Consider the following 16,381-nt stretch of genomic DNA (forward strand, 5'->3'; position numbering starts at 1 on the left):
AAGCATTTGGGTTAGGGAATGCTGTGGTTAAGGGTCAAGGGTTCAAGAATAGAAATCAGTGGAATGCAGTTGGGGAAAGTAATTCAGTGTATTTAAGTACGATTTTGAGGTGCTTTTACTTTACACAAGTATGTACATATTTCAATACTTTATACTTATACTCTCAGAATGCATATTGTACTTTTTACTCCACTGCAGTTATTTGAAAACTTTTTTTTTTTGCACATACATTAACCAAATAATCCCTATTTTATACTAAATCTATTCGAAAACGGCCGCTATCTTTGTAACATTTGAGTACTTGTGCTTTTTTATGTGAAATTGTGAATACAGGCCGTTTACGTAACAACTACATTGTGGTAGCACTTCTTCCACCGCTGGTGGAATGCCCTCACAAGTATAGTACAACCCAGGCAGACGTGTATGGGTATGGGTCTGTGTGTCAGATAGAGTTTGGAGAGTCCCCAGGAATGTGGCGAGGGAGAGGATTCCCCCGCTCGCTCGCTCACTTAATCTTATTCATTTTTCAGCGTGGCGGGAGGGAGCCATTCAGATGTTACCACAGCGCATTAGCGACCCTTTTCAGCCTGAAATGAAATGACCTCTGTAATAAAGCATGAGGAGCACAGCATAAGCCAGTGCTGTTCTAGCACACTGGGAATTTTGGAATCTTAAATAGTATGGTCAGGACAATGCCCCTGAAGGTGTGTGTGGTCTGGATTTCGGAAGATTTGGCACCATTTAATGAAATGCTATTTAACTTATACATCACAAGTCTAGTGCTATTTGGCAGTGGTTTAAAGTAACTAAGTGCATTTACTCAAGTACTGTACTTAAGTACAATTTTTAAGGTACTTTTGCTGTACTGGAGTATTCCCAATTTTCCGTACTTTTTCTCCACTACATCTCAGAGGCAAATATTGTACTTTTACTCTAGTTACGAGTCACTTTGCAGACATAAACTATTACATTATAAAACATACATTAACCACTTCAGCCCTATTTTATACCTGGGCTATTTGAAAATAGCCGATCTACAAGCTCACAACGCATCGCATTGCGACGCGTTGTGAGCTTGTAGATCTGCTAATTTCAAACATTGTTGTACTTTAACTTTTGTTACTTTAAGTATATTTTGATGCCAATACTTTTGTACTTTTACTCAAGTAACATTTTGAACACAGGCTTTTTACTTGTAGCAGAGTATTTTTATATTGTGGTATTGCTACTTTTACGTAAGTAAAATATCTGCGTACTTCTTCCACCACTGCTGGATTTGACATACAGTAGCCTGCTATAAACCACTTCAGAATGAATGTATTCACCAAGTACAGCCGTTAGAGAAATGTGTCTCGTTAACATTGGCGAAGTTATATTTACAACAGTGTATTACAGACATAATTATAATGCTAACACACATTTACAGGGAACAGACCTCACATTTAGTATAATTCATGCCAACAAGTGTAATAAAATGACTTGCAATTACTGAAAAATTACAACCTTCTTTTGGCACTTGACTACAATATAATACACATGGGATTTCTGACTCTACTAGAGAATTCTCTAGTGTACATTTTGACTGTGAGTATAAAATGGGCTTGAAATAAAACATCCACTTTTCTTTATATTGGCCATAGGCAATATGATGATTATGAGAAAGCTATCTTGTAAGTAGGCTACTACTGTACTTATTGACAGTAGGGCTGGGGGATATGGAAATTTAAATATCAAGATGTTTTAGATCAAATACCTCGATATCGATATTGTGAGTGTGACGATATCAAAATAAAATTCTCTGCATTGCAAATAATTGTGAGCTTGTAGATCCTGTACTTTTGTTGAAAAAAATAGGTCTTAAATGCCATATCACAATATTACGATATCCACAATCCCAGATGATATCTAGTCTCATATCACAATATCAATATAATATCTATATATTGCCCAGCCCTATCAGTAGTACATGTCTTGCTCTCTCCCTCTCTTTCTACTGTATTTCCAGGAATACAACTAGACAGTCATTAGAATAGCTGTCAGTGTAGATTAGTCTCTAGGGATTAGACCAGACATGCCTCTTCCTCCTCAGATTTGGGCTGAACAGTGTTTTCAACATGGCTCACTTCCTCTGGAAAGAGTGCTGTGAGAATCCTGCTGGTCTCAGGTTACGTGTGTGTGTGTGCGTGTGTGCGTGTGCGTGTGCGTGTGCGTGTGCGTGTGCGTGTGTGTGTGTTTGTGTGTGTGTGGCCTCGTAACATCCCTACACAAGGGAGCTGCCACATACAGTACAAGACATGCTAATCCTATACTCATAAGCAATTTCACTTCTCACCTAGAAACCACCTAGAAACTAACTTTTTTAGAAAGACATCAAGATTGTTTCAGGTTACAAGTTTGAGCACTGTATTTGTCTTTCCACAATGTGCCAGTCCATTTTATGTACAATTGTACTTATTTTCCAACTTCACGTACTTAATTAGTGTTAACAACATACCCTAACGCAGGGGTCTTCAATGTTTTCAGGCCAAGGACCGCCAAGCTGAGAGAGAGATGAAGCAGGGACCCCCTACTCTATATTGTATAAAATCGTGTTTCAGATTAAAGTTTTTTTCACTTAGTCTGCTCTTTTTTCCCTTTACACCTATAGCCTGTTTGTCAAAAATAGCCGATCTGCAAGCTCACAACGCCTCGCGCTGCGAGGCATTGAGAGCTTGTAGATCTGCTATTTTCGGCTAATGTTCCCCTCAGAAAAGGAATTCTAGGGTTCAAGTGGTTAATGTAAAAAAACTAAATACTATCACATAAAGATTTGGCGGACCCCCTAGGACCCCCTGTTGAAGACCCCTGCCCTATAGCGTCCCTACTCTGGGCATATCATAGGTGAAACTTGACAAACAAAATAGACACTGTAAGCTTGTAGATCAGCTATTTTCACTATTGACGTACAACACAAAAGATAGGGTTCAAGTGGTTAAAGTTACCACTCACCACAAAAACTGGAAGAGGACGGGGGAAATTGACAGTGAACAGTTTACAGTAGGTCATGACCTTTGGTACTGGCCCGACCACTTTTAAAAGCCTCAAAGAGCAGTTCAGGGCCCCCCGGGGATTAGGGGTACCTGTGGGGAAGTGCAGCATTAACGGGAGCCTGGCATTGTATACACCAACATTAATCTGGTTAATTGAGGCCAAACTATTGGAAGTGCAAGACTGTGTGTGTGTGTGTGTGTGTGTGTGTGTGTGTGTGTGTGTGTGTGTGTGTGTGTGTGTGTGTGTGTGTGTGTGTGTGTGTGTGTGTGTGTGTGTGTGTGCGTGTGCGCCTGCGCCTGCGTGCGTGCGTGCGTGCGTGAGAGTGCGAGAATAGTCTACTGTTACCTCTCCTATGAATCAAAGTGTGAGAAACTGTGGGATCCTCAATTACCGCTGTACTGCAGCAGAAGGGAGAGAGATGGGCAGCTTCTGCTATACCACAGTCCAGTGGCGGCTGTGTGTCTTTAAGGCCAAAAAGACATGCGCTACTGTATATGAGCACAACTTAAGGTGCTGCATTTACGGAACAGCAACACCTTGGACCAGCTGTATTAACCTGTTACGTAAAACATTTGAGTACTTTTTCCACCACTGTCAGATTCTCTGTATGACATCACAACTATGCCGAGATGGCTTGAGTACTCTCTTGTGCAACATATGCGGTGTGTAACGTAGATGTAGGCTACATGTTTTGAAGTGTTATCAACACACCTTTGATCTATATAGCTGCTGCTAGATAGGCCTTGGATGTTTTTCTTTTTGGTCATCATCAGGTCTTCAAAGAGCTCTGTGAAGCCATTCTGTGAGCGTCGGTATAGAGGAGTCTAAAAGCTTAAGCCTTAACTCAAGTATGAAAGCACTGCGTGTCTTCTGAAGCAAATGTGTCTGCCTTTGTTCTGCCTACAGCGTTACTACAGACAGCAGTGGGGTTATACAGTACGTGTTTGCTTCTGTGTGTGTGTGTGTGTGTGTGTGTGTGTGTGTGTGTGTGTGTGTGTGTGTGTGTGTGTGTGTGTGTGTGTGTGTGTGTGTGTGTGTGTGTGTGGACTGTGGAGCCCGGCATGGCAGGGATTACCCAAGACGCGGTTTGGGATTTAATCCATCAAGACCGGGAACGCATCTGTGTCATGTGTTTAGATTTCTTTGGGCTATTAAAAAAAAGCAGATATACAAACGTGCCACGCTATGAGCTTGTAGCTCTGCTATTTTTGACCATTTTTGTTCACTTTTTAAAGCGAACATTTTAACTCAAATGTCTCAAATGTCTTCTAAATCCTAACAGTTTTTTGAAAAAACTATATAATCAGTGGTTCTCAAACTTTTTCATGTCAAGGACCCCCAAAATGATATGTATTTGGCTGCCGACCCCATCTGAAAATGTTTTGTTTCAGGGACCGACAGATTGAAGCAAAGATTTGAGTTACAAATGTTCGCTTAAAAATATACATATATTTAAAGATTTGCCCAAAAAATCACGACTTTTCAAAAATAGCAGATCTACAAGCTCGAAGTGCCGCGCTACGAGCTTGTATATCTGCTATTTTTCAATAGCTAAAGTATAAAATAATGGTTTAAGTGGGTTACACAGATGCGTTCCCGGTTTGAGCGGGTTAACAGGGCAATAAACACCACATGGATGGATCATAAAATGTAATTCACTCGCTGTATACACCGCAAAAAGTCAAAAGGCTCTCAACACTTCTGATATGCCCAAATTATTGGCTGTACTGACAGCATAAAATAACACATATTAGAGCAACTTCAATTATATAGTAAGTCATGTCGAGACCTGCTGGCAGCGTCTCTGTTTTATGTACATATCATAAAACAGTCATCGTGCGCCTCAGAGACGATGCCGGTGCAGGACGATGAAAAGGGAGACGTACCAGACTGAAAATATTTATGATATTCTATACCCAACGCACTCCTCTTGCCCTCAAGAGAAAGAACCAGCTTTTTACAAAGGCAGGTTTTGTTCAGTCTTTATCTGCATGAACCCTAGCATCCATTCGCCAAAAATAGGTGAACGTTTGGTGAAAAATAGCAGATCTACAAGCACACAACGCAAAAAAAAAACCGGAGGGGGCCAGATGCAGACTCCTGGGGGATGATGCTAGTTAACAAAGTATTTAGGTTTTAAGTGCTTAAAGGGATAGTTCACCCAAAAAATCAGCCCTGGAGACTTGAATTCATGGTTATTTTTATTTTTTGTCGCATTGCTAAGGCAATGATTTGATGACCAGCGGACCGGTAGGCAGCGGTTCCGGTAGGAGACACAAAGGAGACTCTTTGTGTCTCCTACCGGAACCGCTGCCGGTCATCAAATTATTGGCTTAGGAATGCGCCAAGAACGTTTGATTTGAACGAGAGCAGTGGTTCTCAAAGTGGGGTCCCGGGACCCTCAGGGTTCCTTGGGGGAGTCTCAACAGGGAGTCTACAGGTCTGTAATGCTAAGAGTGTACTAATGGAACAAACCAAATGGAGGGTCCATTTGGTTTGTACACTCTCATAGTTATGGGAGTCTTTCAAATTAAAATGTTTGAGATCCTTGAGAACTAGAGCTTGGAAATATATCGAAAGTAACAAGATCGACATAGTGATTTGAGACCCGATATTGTGTGGGAATTTGGTTATGGTCGTGACACAGCTCAAATGTTGTCTTTTCCTGGTCTTAAGGGCTACATTACAGTAAAGTGATAACATTTTCAGAACATATTAGACTATTATAGTTCAACTCAACTAAACTTTATTTGTATCTAGCCCTTAATCACTGTTACAGTCTCAAAGGGCTTACAGACGCGCATTCAACAAAGGAAAACGAACAACACCTGCTATACCCTCAATAAGGCAAGGACAAACCTTTGACGGGAAAAGAAAGGAAGAAACCTCAGGACGGGTCACAAAAGAGGGGACCCCCATTCCCATGGCAGACAGGAATGCTATATAGGTGCTGAGGGGGCAATATTCAAATGCAAGACAGACGGACAACAGCACTGTTAAGCTGTATAGCCGGGGCAGGAATTTCAGGGAGGCCACGAAGGCCATTGCCGTCGTTGCCCCTCAGTTTGGCCTTGTACCCCTCAAAAAAATGGCATGCCCTGAAGACACAGTGGCCTTAATGCCCCAGCTGACTGTATCACTTTCTCCTCTGTCTCTTTCTTGTCAATATGTAGACACCAGTGTCTCTTTCTTTCCAGTGTCTTTTGTTGAGATTCTGAATTCTTAACTCCCCTGAGTCCCTCATCTTTAAACCAATCCGTTGACTTTGATTGGTGCAGGGCTGAGCATGGATCAGATAATAAATACCATTATTTATTTATTTCACTGCAGATAGTCTACACATTAAAATGTAAATCACCCATAACCCTTAAATTCAATTAATTCTTTCAATGGACTAAAATCGTGTTTTATTTGATGGCCTTCCTGCCCTGGCATTTGGCATTTATGCCCAAAAGCCAAGTGGCCTTGCCCCTAAAATGATGAAATTCCAGGCCTCTGTATAGCTGATTGAAATTAACAGCCAAATGCCCCTACCCATTTACTTTAGTCACTCATCATAGCCTGTGTGTAAAAACACATTAGTCATCCTGAAAACATTGTCACATCATCATCATTGTGTTATTTGGTCAACAATACAGTATAGTGATATTTGATTTTGTCAATATCGCTCTAGCTTTGTGCACTGCAGGGTCCCAGGCATTTGTTATATCAATTCTATGCTAGAGTTTGTCCTCCAGTGTGAAGTGTTAAGAAGATTACATTATTGTCTGAAATTGACATCATTTGCTGAGCCTTTTTGAAAACGTGTTTTAATGTTTCAACACGTATGTGAATGAACCCTTTACAGGCTCAAGTTCTTAATGACTTTTAACCTTGTGTCCCTATTTTGGGCATGCCAAATTGATCTACAAGTTGACAATGCGTATTAAGTATAAAATAGGGCCTAACCACTTAAACCCTATAAACCCTATCTCTCCTTGGCCCCCTCCTTTTTTCTCTCAACACCAAATCTGTTTGCTGAAAAAGCTCACAACATATCACATTGTGACGCGTCTTGAGCTTGTAGATCGGCTATTTTTGCAGAATGGCTGCCTCTTTTCACCGACTGGCAGCCTATCACGTGCCCAGATTCGGGATGCTTGGGTTCAAGTGGTTAACTCTTGTTTAATTGTCATTACATAGAATTAGAACGTGTATCAGGTAAGCTCAGTCAATCAAACTGGGAATGCAGAATGTCCTCAAGTCATATAAATACAGCCATAAGCAAAGCTAGTAGTGGTGTGACAAATTCACTTATATATACCACCACAAACAGAGCGTCCTGTCAGAGCCAAGAGCCCAGAGGATCCAAGGAAATGGATGAGATGAAAGTTGATATCATAATCATTTAATATATCACTTTTATAGCCCAGTTATAGCTGTATTTTGGGTTAGGGCCAATTTCACTTGACACTTACTGCACTACATCTTAGGGTAAAACAAAACAAATCCCAACCCACGACACAAGAGAACACGAGTAAGCGAGGTAATGACTTACAACTGAAGCCAGGAGAAGTCCGTCAGCTTGGCATGTTAATGGATTCTAATGATGATGAGAGGAGAGATTAGACAACTGGTGGCGGTTTCTTCCTGTGAGTCACTCTCCTTCCTGCCCCGCGGTTAGAGCCCAGCGTTTACACAACAAAACCGCAACAAGTGTGTGTGGTGCAGCGTGCGGTTAGGCTTGTGTTCACGAGGTATTTATGATGTTGTCATCGTTCGGCAGGCTGTCAGTCTTTAGCTGTACTCAACCTCTGCTGGCTGTACGTGTAGCCAGACACATTAGAGCCCTGCAATGATGCCAGTGTTTTTGTGCCGACGCCGTTAACGATTTCAGAGAGACCCTAGCCCACTGACAGTGGTGGAAAAAGCTCACAATGCGACGCATTGTGAGCTTGTATATCGGCTATTTTCAAATGGCCGAAATGTATATAGGGCTGAAGTGGTTAATGTATGTTTTGTAATAATTATCAAAATCTACAAAGTAACTACGTAGTAACTAAAGTTTTTTGAAGAAAACCATTGAAAGGTTTAAAAAATCTTCGCCCCTAAAATAGGAACACCAGATTGAAAGTGCTTAAAAATCAAAACACACGACCAGCTGCATAATTGCCAATACCGATGTCGGTCTGTCTCTACCACAGATGGTCTCTGTGCCGCCGTTGTGGACCAGACAAGACCGTGCATGGATTTAGTGTTCATAAAACAGTTCATACTGATGCAGCAGACGCTTAGGAAGCCTGTCACGAAATGGCCATAAAGTGGTTGTCAGGTTTATGTGGGGACGCTGCATCATGGTGGAGGATTATCGGCAAAAGACTGTGATGATTGTAATATTGAATGTTTGATCTGAATATACAGTATCAGGGATGCATATCATTGCTGTTGGGCAGACACATTATATCATAATCTCCATATTTCATTCAGTTTTTCCTCTCCCCATAAATCAATGCTCTATATGTTGTTGTATGACAGTGTCGTGAACAAAAACAGAAGATCTACAGCTTGTGAGCCTATAATGACATGCCTAAAATGGAGACGCTAGGTTGAAAGTGATCAGGTGTGTCTGTGGGTTTTTATAAATATTTCACAAATCAAAAGTATTAACAATACTGTAACTTATGACTAAATAACTACATTGGAACATATTTTTTCCATTTATGTTTTGGACGTACAAGGTCTCCTCCCTCCTGATGTGATAACGTAATGTTACAATCTCTCCATTTGTTGTTTGTGGTCACTGATCTTTCACCACGTTCATAGTGTAATTTAACATCATCCATTTTGCCCAATGGCAAAAGCCTAACATTACATTTCAAGCTCTCTTTTCACCATCGTTCATCCCCCAAAGGCAAGCATTTCCGTCCCGTAGCCGTTGGTAACCATTCTCCAAAATGAGGCTGTTATTAGAACCTGGGTTCACAATGCCTCTGTCCCCCCCCCCCACCCCCACCCCATGCTTTCCTGTTTGCCAGGCTACCAGTGAGCACGTGCGGACATGTTATCATTCCATGTGCTTCCTGTTCTCTCTTCCAGGGCCTGGCTGAGAGGATGAAGGGGAGGAGGAGGACTCCAGGGCGTTTTTTTTGGGACATTCTAAACGGCAGCAGCAGCACTCTGATCTAAGCAGCAGGAGTCTCTCTCGTCTCCATCTTCGTCCAGTGGTCTCCACGCCGTGGGCACCTCTCCTGCCTCAAAGTCTTCATCATGAGTTAGAGGGTTGACACTGTCTCCCTCCCTTCCTCCCTCCCTCCCTCCCCTCTCTCTCCCGCCCTCGGAAAACATCTGGCGGCGGTCGCAGCGTGTCTGTGGAGACAGCGCTAGCGTCACTCTCTCGCGGTGCTTTCATGAGCCAGCAGGATGCGGCGGCGGTCCTCGCACTCTCCGAGCGCCTCCTCATAGCCTCGCACAAGGGCCATGCCGACAACGTGGTGCAGCTCATCAACAAGGGAGCCAAGGTAGCCGTCACCAAGGTGGGTGGAATAGACTGAGTCGTGCATTACGACAAATAGCAAAAAAATACGGGTAGTCGATCTAGAAGTGGATCGTTACAGTAGCCTATATAATCAATGACATGCCCGCAGGTTGAAAGTGGTTGATATTCAGCAGTGGTGGAAAAAGTACTCACATTTTTTACTTAAGTCTAAGTATCAATACTGCAATATAGAAATAAAAGTAAAAGTCCGGAATTTAAAATGTAAAAAAAGAGTAAAAGTATAAAAGTATGGGCATCAAAATGTACTTCTAGTACCAAAAGTAAAAGTAGTCATTATGTAAATCTTTTGAAAATAGCAGATCTACAAACTCACAATGCGTTGCATTGTGACGCATTGTGAGCTTGTAGATCGTCTATTTTAAAATGGCCAAAATGTATATAGGGCTGAATTGGTTAATGTATGTTTTGTAATAATAATCAAAATCTACAAAGTAACTAGTAAATAAAGTTTTCAAATAATTGTAGTGGAGTAAAAGTACTGACAATTGGAAATACTCCATTAAAGTAAAAAAAATACCTCAAAATTGTACTTAAGTACAGTACTTGAGGAAATGTACTTAGTTACTTTACACCACTGATATTCAGTGCCTCTTCTTCTAACACCACCTCAACTCTGATGTCCAAGCCAGGTTCCTACAAGGACGCTCACCTCGAATGGCCGAGGAGATAGTTACATCACTTTCACATGTTTGGGCAACGGACCTTAGAGTTGACATGTTTATGGTTGGTGAGATGAAAGGGACTGCTTGTGTGACCTGGAGTCCAGCACAAGGCCACAGGGGGATTCTTTGGCCTGTTCCCGGCTGTGTGTGTGTGTACTGTGTATGTGTGGCACTTGTGTGAGAAAGGCTTTGTCAGTGCCTTCCGTCTGGCCTACAGCTAAAAGTCAGCTGTGCCACTATTACACAGCTGGCTGCACAGGTCACACTGCAGCCAGCCTGGTTGCACAGCCTACACAACCATTTTGTTTCATATTGGGGAGAAAATTACAAATTAAATTGGTATTAACCCGTTCGATTCGGGAACACATCACATTTTTGATTTCTTTGACTATTCAAAAATCTTGAAAATGTGTGCAAATCTTTACAAAATGTCTTCTAAATCCTAACAGTGTTCTGAAAAACGTATGTTGCTATAATCAGTGGTTCTCAAACGTTTTCATGTCAAGGACCCCCAAAATTATATGTATTTGGCCGCGGACCCCCTTCTCAAAATATGTTGTTCCAGGGACCTCCAGAAGCAAAGATTTGAGTAAAAAAAAATAAGTATTCAAAGATTTGCACAAATATTCACGATTTTTCAAAAATTGAAGATCTACATCTCTCGTAGCACTATGAGCTTGTACATCTGCTATTTTTGAATAGCCAAAGTATGAAATAATGGTTATAGCTCAAATCTAAAATGACACAGATGCGTTCCCGGATTGAATGGGTTAAGCACTTTCAACCTGCCATCCCCATTTTGTGCATGTCATTATACGCGAACATTTTCAAAAAATATTCAAAGGCTTTCAAATAAATGTTCAAAGACTTTCAAATAAATGTTCAAAGAGTTTAAAATAAATGTTCAAAGACTTTCAAATAAATGTTCAAAGACTTTCAAATAAATGTTCAAAGAGTTTAAAATAAATGTTCAAAGACTTTCAAATGAATGTTCAAAGACTTTCAAATAAATATTCAAAGAGTTTAAAATAAATGTTCAAAGAGTTTCAAAACATTTCAAAACTTTAGAAAAAAATCACACCCTGTGTGAAGGAAGCGGTGCCTTTGGGGCGGGCCTTAACTCATTTCAGTTCGTCCCTATTGGTGGTCTGAGTCCACTTACCAAATGTGTACTTGGTAGCATGCTGCAAACTGGAATGATGGCTGTTTAAAGGCCAGCCAATGGGCAGACAGAGGGGGCGGGGCTTAAGTAATGACAGTTAGTCCCTATTGCTGGCTTTAGTCCATGTACAAAATGTGTACTCCATAGCATGCTGCGAACTTGAGTTATGGCTGTTTGAAGGCCAGCCAATGGGAAGACAGAGGGGGCGGGGCTGCAGCAATTCATGCTGGTCCCTATTGGTGGTGTAAGTCCACATACCAAATGTGGACTTGGTGGCATGCTGCAAACTGGAGTTATAGCTGTTTAAAATCCCGTGCTCATCCCGTGCTCATGCGGGCGCTGGGGGTCCCTGGACCCCTCTTTGATAACTTCATCAATTCATGCTCGTGCCTATTGGTGGTGTAAGTCCACATACCAAATGTGGACTTGGTGGCATGCTGCAAACTGGAGTTATAGCTGTTTAAAATCCCGTGCTCATCCCGTGCTCATCCGGACGGACGGACGGACGGACGGACGGACATACGGACAAAGTCAAGCTTAGAGCGGTTGGCACCGCTAAAAATAGCGACAATAGCAGATCTGCAAGCTCACAATGCATCACATCAGTGACACGTTATGAGCTTGTAGATCCGCTATTTTCGGCACGGAACACCGTCGCACGTTCGACCGAGGACAAAGCGGGCTTTATCTGTAACAATGTGGTAATGGTTTATCTTATCTTATCTTATGTTTATGTCCAGATGCGCACGATGTGAAGTCATATGGTGCTGTTGCAACGTAACCTGTAATTGAACCTGAAGCAGTAATGCTAGAATGTGGGTCAATCCCTCTGATCTCCTCACTCCTTATCTTTACATCCTCCAGTGTGATGCCAACCAATTAGGAGCTGGTGCTTTCTCTGTCCCTTGCAAATGTATCAAACCATGACATTATAATGATAACAATAACCTCACTGGCCATATTTACAAAGAACTACTGTTAAAAAATATACCACTTAAATCCTATATACTTTGTTGTAGCATGTTTGTGGTTAGCATGTGGTTAGCATATTTTTATTATCTTTTATTTATCTTTACCTCAATGAAATCATTTCCCCCATTTTTTTTGTATCTACTGATAGGTTAGGTAAGTAGATAGACAGACGTAAGGATAGTCAGTCAGACAGACAGACAGACAGACAGACAGACAGACAGAAAGACAGACAGACAGACAGACAGACGGACGAGTCGACAGTATGCCGGCTTTAAATGCAGCTCACTGTTGCATATAGAATGCACCTGGTATTGTATTTTAACAGGTAAAACAATATTCCATCTGGCTCTGTTCCATTCCGGTGGGTTTCGGTTCTGGCCTTTGGTTTTTGGCAGCAGGCCACCGTAAAGGCTTTAATCCGCCCTCAAAGACTGGGCTGAAGCATTCTTTTGCTTTGGACGAGGAATGAAGAGGTCATTTTGGGGGAAATCTGATGTGAAACTGTCACATCATCATGGCTTGCATCTGAGAAGCTGTCCTGTCGGCAAACGCTGAAAGCCGAAGATAGAAGATCTAATAGCAGCGTCGTAGATCGGCTATTTTAAAGGTGTTCTAAGTGATATTTGTTTGGTTAAATAAAACAAATTGTTTTTTTGTTAAAAGGTTAAAGCTCCATATTCTAATAATAATCATCAGCTATTGAGTGTTTGTTCAATAACAGGCATACCCTGTCTCTCTAGCTCTTAAGTAAACAGAAAACACATTTTTGGGGGGGCAACAACCACACCAGTTTCATCCAGTAGAGAGAACCCATTCATCGGGTTCAGTTTTACCCTTCCAGTTCCAATTGTCTGATTATTGCTTTGTTTCATCACTTAAAATTTGACTTGTTATCCTGTATTCTGTATGAGTTCTCTCTCCTGATTGGATGATATTGGTATCCTCATCTGTGAATGTATTTTCTGTTTACTAAAGAGCTGGAGAGACGGGTAGACCCCTGTTTCTGAAAACACTCTAGCATGGATTAATACAAATGAAAATATAGTTGTTTAACAGTTATTTTAGGAAAAACTGTATTAAACCAATTCACATTCTGCATACACACATAAAGCTCAGGCGCAAAGGTTTACCTCTATATACTGTATGTCAATGATTAAAACAATAAAATAAAATAAAGTAAAGTCTGCACACTGGTTAAATAGGTTCTGCTGTGTTTCTTTGCCCTGAATGCGCTCTGCATATTTAACCAGTGTGCAGACTTTTTTTTCTTTTATGTTTCACTGTACAGTAGGTCCTGCACCTGGGCATTGAATTGGATGTTTGCACGCATCTTTTTATGCATTGATTTGAACAAAGCCACTACAATTTGTGACACGTTTGTTGAGGTCTCAAATATCTTCAATTCCTCACAGCAGATTATAGGCAACACAAAGATATGTCAAACAATGGGATTGGTTGAGATGTTCATTAAAAGACTTAAATGACAGTGTAGCTGTCTTCATTAGGAGATCCGTTATCTTCCTCAAACAAGATTAGTATCACAAAATAAGCTACACAGTTGCATGGACGGGAATAAAGGATTTCTCATTCACCTCCCTTCTTGGCTGGTGCCAAAATTTAACCCAGTAGCCTACTGGTCACAATCTTATATATCTAAATTGCAACGACTCAAAATCTGCATTGTTAATAATCTCACAACTTAATAAAAGTCTGAAAGTGCATAAATGGACCAGACTCCTTTACTGTGTTTAACGGTTGTTCCAAAAATAGCAGATCTACAAGCTCATTGAGCGGCACTCGGTGCCGTGCTATGGGCTTGTATATCTACTATTTTTTAATAGCTAAAGTATAAAATAATAGTTAAAGTGGTTAAAATGATTGTGACGCTATTAACTACTTTTGCTGGGGACCCCCTGGTACCCCCAAGGACCTTTGAGACCCAGTGGTGTAAGAGACAGTAAAGTCTCCCTCCCACTGGCCTGACGGTTGCTGTTTATGTGAGACTGGATGATGGCAGTGGTCCAACACAGGCCCTGTGTAACCCAACCCGGGATCCACATGAATGCCAGGCAGAGCCACGCCGCGCCCACAAACACCAAACCCTTCACTGAGATTATACACAAAGGTGTAATGCAGTGGTTCTCTAACATTTTCATGTCAAGGACCCCCAAATGTATATGTATTTGGCCACAGACCCCCATCTGAAAAGACTTTGTGCCAGGGATCCCCATAAGAGAATATTTAAAGAATTGATAAATTATAAAAACAACTTTTTTCAAGATTCTTTCAAGATTTTTTCAAGGTTTTTTTCAATACCTTTTTCTGAAACGTTCCAAAATAGCCAATCTACAAAGTCACAACACATTGCATCACAACGCGTTATGACCTTATAGATCGGCTATTTCAAATAGCCAATGTATAAATAGGGTTAAAGTGGTTAAACCGATTGTGAAAGCTGACACCCATTCGAGGACCCCTGGGGATCCCTGGACCGCACTTTGAGAACCCCTGGTGTAATGGGTCTTGTGCTTGATGTTTGTGGGAATATGCACTTGATGCCGTAACTAAAGAGTATTTACACTGGCTTAACGCCGATTGTCGCAATCCGGCCAGGAATGCCGTTTCATGTTTCAAGGGATGCCATCCACGCTGACATCCTGCTTCATCAGTCTCCTTTTATTTAGTTAAGTAGAGTCCATTAACTTTGGATGTGACGTTCAGGATGTCAGGATGTGCTCGGAGCATTTCATGCTAATCCTGTTCAAGGAGAATTGTAATCTGGAAGAAAGGGCATGCGTTATGGATGAATTCATCTGTATGTGTGCATTCATTTATTAACACACAGAAAGAAAACAAAAGCTTACAAAGGAGATGATATGCAGGCAGGGAGGAAATCCAGGCAGGTAATCTGCAAAAGACATAACGTATCCGAAACAAGTGTCAAGTAAAAACAATCCACAAAACAAGAAACAAGAAAACAAAAAGCAAACACTGAAAACTGGATAATGCAGTACACAGAGAGAAAATTAGTGAAAAGGGCTGGTATTTATACAGGTAGATTACTTATTACTGCAGTTATACCCACCTCACCAGCAACTTTTTGGAAACAATTCCACGTGGCTAGCGACAAGACATTGATTGATTGATTGAATACCTTATTTGCAGTTTGCAGAAAAAAAGCACAGGAAAGTACAAGGTCAGCTAAGAGGATTAAAACCCAAGAAAGCCTATGGCTTGTTTCCTTTGGGGTCCTTTGTACTCAATTCATAGAGAATGAATGACAAAAACCCTTAAACAGGAAACACAAAATATAATATATTTCAAAATAAAACAGAAAAGACAATAGAACATTACTAGAAAATAAACCTGAACACAGCAGGCAGAGACAAAGAGGAAGCAGAGAGAGACTTAAGTGACTGTACAGAGGCAGATCATTGTGGTGATTATGTATATTTATAGGAAGATAAAGGTCTCAAGAGTTTAGTGACCCTGTTTTCTTCTACAACCCACGCACAAATCCATGCGTTATTGGCCTAAGATCTAGAGAATACAGGGCTTATCCCGTGCATGGTAGAGTACAATTGCACTTAAGTACAATTCTAGGAATTCGAGGTACTTTTACTTCATTTGAGTATGTCCATGTTTCAATACTTTATGCTTCTACTCCACTACATCTCAGTGGCAAATGTTGTACTTTTTTCTCCACTACAGTTATTTGAAAACTTTTGTTACTAGTTACTTTGCAGATTTAGATTATTACAAAGCATGCATTGACCAATTAATCCCGATGTTATACTCAAAACGTGCTTTTTGAGCTTGTAGATCTGCTACTGTACCTATATTTCTGAAAAGGTTTGAAACTTTTTAAACATTTTTGTAATTTTGCTTTGGTACCGTTTGTATGTTTTGATGCCAATACTTTTGTACTTTCACTCGAGTCAAATGTTGAACACAGGCCTTTTACTTGCAACAGAGTATCTTTATATTGTGGTATTGGTACTTTTACTTAAGTAAAAAAAA

General features: G+C 40.9%; 1 protein-coding gene across 2 annotated transcripts in view; it reads left to right on the plus strand.

Moving 5' to 3' along the window:
- ankrd6b (ankyrin repeat domain 6b) overlaps positions 1-16,381 on the plus strand; it is a 66,159-nt gene that overhangs the window by 23,301 nt on the left and 26,477 nt on the right. For both annotated transcript variants that reach the window (XM_084083176.1, XM_084083177.1), the window contains exon 2: positions 9,106-9,542. In XM_084083176.1, coding sequence (XP_083939302.1) covers positions 9,417-9,542 — 126 coding nt within the window. In that variant the 5' untranslated portion in view covers positions 9,106-9,416. The remainder of the gene's footprint in view (positions 1-9,105; positions 9,543-16,381) is intronic.

This window comes from Gymnoscopelus microlampas (assembly GCF_963454915.1).
Source record: "Gymnoscopelus microlampas genome assembly, chromosome: 16".
Classification (NCBI taxonomy): domain Eukaryota; kingdom Metazoa; phylum Chordata; class Actinopteri; order Myctophiformes; family Myctophidae; genus Gymnoscopelus; species Gymnoscopelus microlampas.